The sequence below is a fragment of the Eufriesea mexicana genome, unplaced genomic scaffold (genome assembly GCF_001483705.2).
Source record: "Eufriesea mexicana isolate 0111107269 unplaced genomic scaffold, ASM148370v2 scaffold5321, whole genome shotgun sequence".
Lineage (NCBI taxonomy): Eukaryota > Metazoa > Arthropoda > Insecta > Hymenoptera > Apidae > Eufriesea > Eufriesea mexicana.
The window spans coordinates 1,124-9,945 of NW_016913251.1; the positions used below are offsets into that span (position 1 = coordinate 1,124).

Here is an 8,822-nt window from a genome sequence, read left to right on the forward strand (position 1 = left end):
TTAAAATCTTTTTCAAATTTTAAATCTACTATTTTTCTACCAATATACACTCTGTTGTTGATAAATGTTAGAGCAGTTACTATAATACTTATTTGTCTCTGCTTTTTATTGGGCATCACAGTGAAATTTATTTATTTTTTAATTTTAATATATATATAATATAAATTTAACATGCTTTATCAATATTTATATAAAGTTAATTTGACGTCACGTGACAAGTTAACCCTTTGCACACGAGAGGCGCCTCTCAGTCGCCATTTAATCATATTCTAAAGATGGCTGTTAATTAATATATCAAATTTACAATTACCCAACGAATATCGAAGTAAAATAATTCTACGTCTTAATTTTCATACGATTTCTTATTTACCGTTTTAGAAATATCGTCGACTTTATGGCAGAGGTTTTTCGAATTACTATTTTCCTGTAACGAGAAACGAATAACGAGTGCAAAGAGTTAACCTCAAAATGCCAAGGAACCGAACCAAGGGTGCGCCGCCATCTTGTCCGCGGTACCTAACCTTAATTTTATGGCCGAAAATCTTCGAAATTATTTATTCATATATTTGTAATAATAATTCTTCGAATTATTATTTTTCTGTAACGAAAAATCGCCGAGTGCAAAGGGTTAATGATTAAATATAATGTCTCTTCGTGTGTTTATCCATCTTACCCTCGTTACGAACCTCGAGGAAGAATAATTTGGATTACTTGTCTGTTTGTTAAAAATTTCCTGGGAACTTATCGCTGATATTAAACCATGGATCTATAGACTATAGAATTAGGCTGAGATATCTTCTGCGAAGGAGGGCAATTCACCCTGCGAGTTCATTTCCGTAATAAGACTCGACGGAATTCCGTGTTAAACTCCGACCATGCCACTTAGGGATTCTCGTTGCTGTTCTGAGCTTGCTCCTTGTTTTTCCCTCGGGAAAAGTTCCCTGTATGCATCGCCATTACGCTTCTGTGTATTTGCCCGCCATGATTCGGGAGCAGAATTGTTTACCACAATTTTCTTCCATCCTCTCATATCTTTTCGATCTGAGGCTGAATATCGATGTAACTCTTCCTGCATTTTCTTTATTTTTATTTCTCATAATAAATAATTTATTTATCATTGGATAAACTTGATCGTTGTTGATGTCTTTATTTAAATTGTAAATTATGTTTGTTCGTTGAAGTGTGTGAATTGGGAAGGTTGAAGAGTTGATTTTGAAGATTTCTCTATTATTATTCTTTTATCGTTGATTTTTGCTTGCATCTTGACGTAGTAGATTAATTTTGAAAAATGAATTTCATGGAAGAAAATTAAAGAGTAATAGGATATTTATAAATTTTTTTATAATCTTATTATAATTTTTATAATCTTATATATATATATCTTTGGTCTACAACCACGTGTGAGGCTCGTGGTCAGGTTTTTGAGCCAAAACTGATTATCACGAGTCTGACTCGTGGTACGTCGATCGGGCAAAACTGACTATCACGAGCCTGGCCCGTGATACGTTCCCGATCTGGTTATATCTTTGAAGATTTATATTTCACGAAATATCTTCTTTTTAATTGTAATATTGTTTATACTACATATATTTATCGCTTTCCTTATTTTATTTTTATCTCAATTACTTTCAAGAGGATCAATGATTACTAGATAGCCTAGATATGAAGGTAAGGTAGCATTATAATAACGTTATGATATAGTAGCCTACTCATTTAACAGCCTTCGTCATGGAAGAGAAAGTGGCTCATTAGTCATACCCCTTGTATGATAATCGCACAATCAAGATTCAAAAAATTATCATAATTATTTGATCATAGTCGATAGAATTACTAAGTCCATATTATTATTAACAATGCACGCCATATTTAGGTACATCATACGTTCCTACTTAACACTGAATTTCTGATTCGTTTATAAATGCGACACTTTGCATTTCTAGCATCGCATTTACAAGTGTAACATTTTCTGTCAGCAATGAAAATTCACGTGTCATTAAGAAAAATGGAGCTATTACATCGAGACTATTCTGTCAACCATTTTATCAACAAACAATAGACAGGTACTTAAAATCAGGTACCATTATTTTTCTATAACAGCAATTTCAGCCTACTTTCTTGTAGTAATGTAAGTGATAGGCAATTGTCACAGAAACACCGCAATTTCACCGTTCTGGCACACGCGTCTGTGAATTTCTTGCCAACGCAAGTGGTTAAGCAGAAATGAGCGCTGGTAGTTTTGAATGACTATCGCTGCAGCGACTTGGACCCATAGTATGATTTACTCAAAACTGCTCCGTCCGCATAGGGTTAATAGAGCTAGACCTGGTTAGGGGTGAACTGAGGAGTTCTGATGTGTGACTGTCTCTCGCGCTGAGTTCTTGGGAATTTTAGGAGAACTCTCTCGTGACTGCTGTCTCGGTGGTTTCATAAGTCTTGTATATCTACTGATTGGTTGGTGTGAAATGTTAGTGGTGGATGTGTGTCCTCCTATTGGTTGTGAATAATATCGGGGATGTGTGCTAGCTTCGACGTCTTTCGGTACTGGTGGATGTTTAAATAATTTGGATCCTAATGCCTATCGTCTTAAGGGTGATTTATTGACCCTTGCTAAGGTTCGCCCAAGTGGTGACCAGGTGATAACGAGCGTATACGAATCAAGGGACGCTGACAGTAAGGACATGAACAGTCCTCCACTTAACTCGGGACGTTCGGTCCTGGGGCCGCAACAATATCTTCCGTTTAAAAATATTATCAGCGCATGATCGCAAAAGCTGATGCTAATATTATAGTATATCGTTAAGGGAAGAACTATCGTAATAATGTTATTATTATTATAACTTCATTATACTGTTACCTATCATCAATATTCATTTATTCTCGAATCCATCCTAATCGATAAAGCCAAAGACAGTTCACAGAGGTAAGAGGATTGCCCCTCTTTTCTCTCAGCTGGACAGAGAGGTCAGTCGGACGAAATATCGTCGAAAGTTTTATTACACGAGGCTACTTATCAAGTATACAGCTTTAAAAATTGTTCATTTATGCAACGAATCAACGCTAACTTCTCGAGAGGAACTTTAAATCACGTTTAAACCTAACAGGGTAGGGTTGCACCGGTTTTAAGTCGGGGTGGAAAGATTTATCGACGTGCACTTTGCTGCCCTGCTTATATGACATATGTTTGACCAGCGTTCGGGACTGTCAAACGAATCAAACCGATATCGTCGCTTCGATTGTGCAGATATTTCCAAAATCATGTTCTCCGAATCCCCTGGAATGGCCCACGATACGATCAGGTATCAATGTCGTTCTCACAAGTACCTCGGTCCCTCCTCGTTTCTCCGGTCCCTTCCACGGGTCGGTTCGAGAGTTTGTTATTCATGAAATGCTTTTGATTTACGGACGTGGTATTCATGAATCAGCATTGTCCAAAGAGACATAAAAATTTGCGCTGACGTGACGCGATGAAAATAGTATTCGCGAAATTTACATTTGTCAGGTGGCTCACCTGTTACGCATACAATCGGCCGGTGTGCGCGCATGTGTCGCGCGGACGCGAAACGTGATTTGTTTGCAGGATTGTTCGGCCGCTCGTTACGCAACCCTAATTGCGCGCTGTGGCGGCCTGTACGGCCGCTTAATTGCGATAATAATGCGAGCAGTGGAAAACAAACGTTCACCGTTCCGGGATATTTTCTGCTTGAAAGCTGCGGGAGAAGGTGATCGTTCGGTGACCTTTTGCAAATCTGGAACGGGATATTTTAATGTAATAGGTGAAGGTTTTGTATTGTAGAAATTCTAGTCCAGTTTTCCGAGTTCTTATATAAGTAATTATATATAAGTAATTTGTGTAAGTAATTATATATTTTTATAATTAATTTTTGTACTCTGTTTATGCCATTTCTGTCATTTCTGCCATTATTGGTAATTTGTAATCGGTTGGATATTTAATTCCATTCCCTAATTTTGTTGAGTTTGTAAATAATAATTAATTTTTTATCTAATAATTAATTTTTTGCACTTCATCTGTGCCATATATAAGTAATTATGTATTCCAATGATTAATTTTTGTATTCTGTTTATGCCATTTCTGTCAATTCTGTTATTATTTATCATTTTTAATCGGTTGCTTATTTGGTTCCATTCCCTAATTTTGTTGAGTTAGTAAACAATAATTAATTTTTTATTTAATAATTAATTCTTGCTTTCCATCTGCGCCATTATAGAGACACAGATAATCTTAAATTTCTTTTATTTTTTAATTTTCTCTGTTCTCTATTTGTATTTTATAACATCACAATGCGTGGGTGAAATTATTTTCTTATTCTACTTAAATATCTCTAGAATGGATTAGTTAATTATCTTCTTTGTGCCAGAAGAAATTATTTACAATTATTATTAGTTTCTGTACTTCAAACTGATGTAAACTACTGCAATCATTCATAATTTCTTCATTTTTTAATAAACAATATTGTAAATAATTTAATTACTGTAAAGCTAAGTCTCGTAATTAATGAAATAAATTAAGGATATAATATTATATCCTTATATCCTTATATATCGAGTTTATAATATTATATTTTGAAACAGAATAATTATCTCCAAATATAACGAGCAGTACATAAATTTGGTAACAATTGCGCAATTAAATCACGGTTAATCAGGAAATACGAAAAACCAGGTATTAATTAACGTTAATTACTAGGATGTTGAAACACGTTCGGAATTAAATATAACTCGTTTAATTTGTTCACTTTATTATTTCAAAATTTTACAAGATCACGTAACGTGATCTTAACGCGTCTAACTATTAACTATTTCCCCGGATGAAATATCCTAAAACTTACTACTTAAGAACACTTCGTAATATTCCATAGCTAACACTATTAATCCTAATCTTATCCAAACATAATACTATTTCTACACCCAACGTTTCGTACGATCGTGTGCTGCAACGAGAAGGTTTAGGGTAGCCAAAGAATTGGGTGGCACTCGAAGGTTGATGCTGGTTTTGCTCCTTCCTAACTCGTTTGGATGACCGCAGACAACTGCTTGGCTACCTTGTACGTTGCGAGCACTCAGGTAATGAATGCTTCCTGCGAAACGCCATTCACGTGACCAAATTTGCCAAGAGAAATCACTTTCATTGCAAATTAAATTGACGAATTAAAATATTAACCCTTTGCACTCGACGATTTTTTGACTAGAAAACAGTAGAAATTCAAAGATTCTCTACTAAAAAACTGACGATACTTTTTTGAGCAGTAAATAAAGAATTGCATAACAATAGAATTGTAGAATTATTTGACTTCGATACCTCGCACACTGTTACATTACATTAAATTTGATATATTAGTTAATATCGATCTTCCAAATTTTATGAAATGGTGACTGAAGCTCACCTCTCGAGTGCAAAGGGTTAATACGTTCGAGATCAAGTGATTGTGTTCGTCAATAATTTCGTGAAACTTTTATGATAGTTTGTAATTTGCAAATGTAGGATCGTGGAGAATAATTAGTGATTAAATGGAAAGTCTTACCACTGGTCACAGACACGTCTAAAGTGGTAGCTTGGATCGTGTTAGTTGGATTGTTGAATTCGATTACTCGACGGAAGACTGTTTCGTCTGCATAGCGCTGACCAGCGACCAGGTCACCGATAAAGAGAGGTCCACGTTCCTCGGGATAGGGGCCCAGCTGTGGACAAAGGGAGATGAAATAAAATTCTACGTTTGGGGATACTTTTGAAAAATAAATTGAAACATATACTTTCGTTTCTTATTTTATTTATTTATTTGATGAAATAAAATACTATATTTAGGGATACTTTTGACAAATAAATGAAAACATATACTTTCGTGTCTTATTTTATTTATTTATTTATTTGATGAAATAAAATACTATATTTAGGGATACTTTTGACAAATAAATGAAAACATATACTTTCGTGTCTTATTTTATTTATTTATTTATTTGATGAAATAAAATACTATATTTAGGGATACTTTTGACAAATAAATGAAAACATATACTTTCGTGTCTTATTTTATTTATTTATTTATTTGATGAAATAAAATACTATATTTAGGGATACTTTTGACAAATAAATGAAAACATATACTTTCGTGTCTTATTTTATTTATTTATTTATTTGATGAAATAAAATACTATATTTAGGGATACTTTTGACAAATAAATGAAAACATATACTTTTGTGTCTTATTTTATTTATTTATTTATTTGATGAAATAAAATACTACGTTTAGGAATACTTTTGAAAAATAAATGAAAACATATACTTTCGTTCTTTATTTTATTTATTTATTTATTTATTTGATGAAATAAAATTCTACGTTTAGGAATGCTTTTGAAAAATAATTTAAGACATACTTTCGTTCCTTATTTTATTTGTTTATTTATTTATTTGATGAAATAAAGTACTACGTTTAGGAATACTTTTGAAAAATGAATGAAAACATATACTTTCGTTTCTTATTTTATTTATTTATTTATTTATTTATTTATTTGATGAAATAAAATTCTACGTTTAGGAATGCTTTTGAAAAATAATTTAAGACATACTTTCGTTCCTTATTTTATTTGTTTATTTATTTATTTGATGAAATAAAGTACTACGTTTAGGAATACTTTTGAAAAATGAATGAAAACATATACTTTCGTTTCTTATTTTATTTATTTATTTATTTATTTATTTATTTGATGAAATAAAATTCTACGTTTAGGAATGCTTTTGAAAAATAAATTAAAACATATACTTTCGTTTCTTATTTTATTTATTTATTTATTTGATGAAATAAAATACTACGTTTAGGAAAACTTTTTAAAAATGAATGAAAACATATACTTTCGTTTCTTATTTTATTTATTTATTTATTTTTAATTAAATGACGTAGCTAGGTCGAGTATAATCTCAAAAGTTAACCAAGCTAAGTATATGATTAGCTAGGTATGCCAGAAATGTCAGTTTATAATAAAGGATTTAATAACTTCTTTTTGTATGAATGAAGAATATTTTGATAATAAAATAATTTATTCAACATTTCTGTAAATTTCTTTCAATGTAATAAATTAAGAGACTGACACTAAAAATCTTCTGTAAATCATTTTCTTCTAGTTATACTTTCTCTAGTCTCATTTTATTCTAATTGCCATTCCTTTAATTACATTTGTCTTAAATGAGCAGGTTCAAAAATGTTCTCAAATCTACAAAATCCTTCAGTCAAAGTAACCAGACTAAGCACTACACATAAATCATCTAAAATGAAATATCTCCCCTCTGATCGAGATAAAATATAATAATAGATCTGTGGTAATGGATAACATAGATTTTGAACATGTATGTGTCGATATAATAAAGGAGCTTTGTTTGTAAGAAAGGGATAAGTGGTACAAGTATGCATGGGTACCAATATCAACCATGAGCAATTATTATTAAATATCTACCATAAATTCCTAATTTTGTAAAAGTTATTAATCCTATTAATATTGATCTTATAATGGATCCAGATTATCATGATAAATGAGTATGCGTGTAATGATCGAGGTGTGTGTGAATTGTGTATGTTCATGTAACGTATGAAAGTAGAAAGAACAAATCAGAAAGATTGGGCATAGGTCAGTTATTATTCAGTCGTAATAGTGAAAATAGGTGTGAGCATGTGATTGCGAGGAATTAATTAAATTTATACTTAATATTTGTGTTTGATCATTTTTGTAATTATATAAAGAATTGTTCTTATTGTTATTGATATTTCATCCAGCACTAACATAAAAATGGAAGATACGATTGGTAAAAATTTGTGATATACCTTTTGAATATTTTTCTGGCCGACTGTAAATATAAATTTAGAATTCTTCGACGAATATAATTTAAAAAACTGGAAAGATCATCGAATAAAAATAAAAGACTCGATTGGTAAAAATTTGTGATATACCTAGCTGAATATTTTCATGACTGACTGTAAATATAAATTTAGAATTCTTCTACGAATATAATTGAAGAAATAGGAAAAATTATGGAATAAAATGTGGTAATGGTTAATATAGATTTTGAATATATATGTGTTGATATAATAAAGGAGCGATGTCTGTAAGAAAGGGATGAGTGGGACAAGTAAGCATGGGATGCCAATATCTAATGAATTCAGGTTATCGTGATAAATGAGTATACGTGTAATGATCGAGGTGTGTGTGAATTATGTATGTCATGTAACATATGAAAGTAGAAAGAACAAATCAAAGAGATTGGTCAGCTTAATAGTGAAAATAGGTGTGAGCATGTGATTGCGAGAAATCAATTAAATTTATACTTAATATTTGTGTTTGATCATTTTTCGTCTAATTAAATAAAGAATTGTTCTTATTGTTATTGATATTTCATCCACCACTAACAAGATCATCGTAGATCATTTCGTATAATCTATTTCCTCTTCAATGACGAGTTCCCATCGATTATTCCTTTTCTCCCAGCAATTTGGTTTATTCGTCAAACAGGAGACCTACAGCAAGATCTCAGGGTCACTCACCGATTTCGTTTGCTGCTCCTCTTCGTTGCTGGTGAATTCCAGGTGCACGTTCTTCTCCTGGGAAACATCGATGACAGCCGCGTGAACCAGCGCCACGGCCACGATGAGGACAGAAACAATTGAACGAAACATTTTGTACGGTTCCACCGTGACTGTGACTGCGCCATCGAGCAGGGCTTACGTCTCTTTTATAGACCCGGCCGAAAGTCCGTCAAGGTGAACGTGACTTATCTGAACGGTTCTTTTGTGATTTCTCCATTGGCTCCTATCACGCTC

General features: G+C 32.4%; 1 protein-coding gene across 1 annotated transcript; it reads right to left on the bottom strand.

The window, feature by feature from the left end:
• Positions 1 to 4,920: 4,920 nt before the first annotated feature.
• On the bottom strand, positions 4,921 to 8,687 carry LOC108551941 (uncharacterized). The gene is made up of 3 exons (XM_017906289.1): positions 8,547 to 8,687; positions 5,541 to 5,697; positions 4,921 to 5,096 (listed from the first exon to the last, which is right to left on the bottom strand). The coding sequence occupies exons 1-3, from the start codon at positions 8,676 to 8,678 to the stop codon at positions 4,921 to 4,923; spliced, it is 465 nt and encodes a 154-aa protein (XP_017761778.1). The 5' UTR covers positions 8,679 to 8,687.
• Between the last annotated feature and the right edge of the window lie 135 nt (positions 8,688 to 8,822).

What these genes read in the sequence shown, in the direction of transcription:
- LOC108551941 (XM_017906289.1), bottom strand. Translation starts at nt 8,678, where the DNA reads ATGTTTCGTTCAATTGTTTCTGTCCTCATCGTGGCCGTGGCGCTGGTT. An exon ending in AGGAGCAGCAAACGAAATCG is followed by an intron (nt 5,698 to 8,546) that starts GTGAGTGACCCT and finishes CTTTGTCCACAG; the next exon opens with CTGGGCCCCTATCCCGAGGA. An exon ending in AGACGTGTCTGTGACCAGTG is followed by an intron (nt 5,097 to 5,540) that starts GTAAGACTTTCC and finishes GGCGTTTCGCAG; the next exon opens with GAAGCATTCATTACCTGAGT.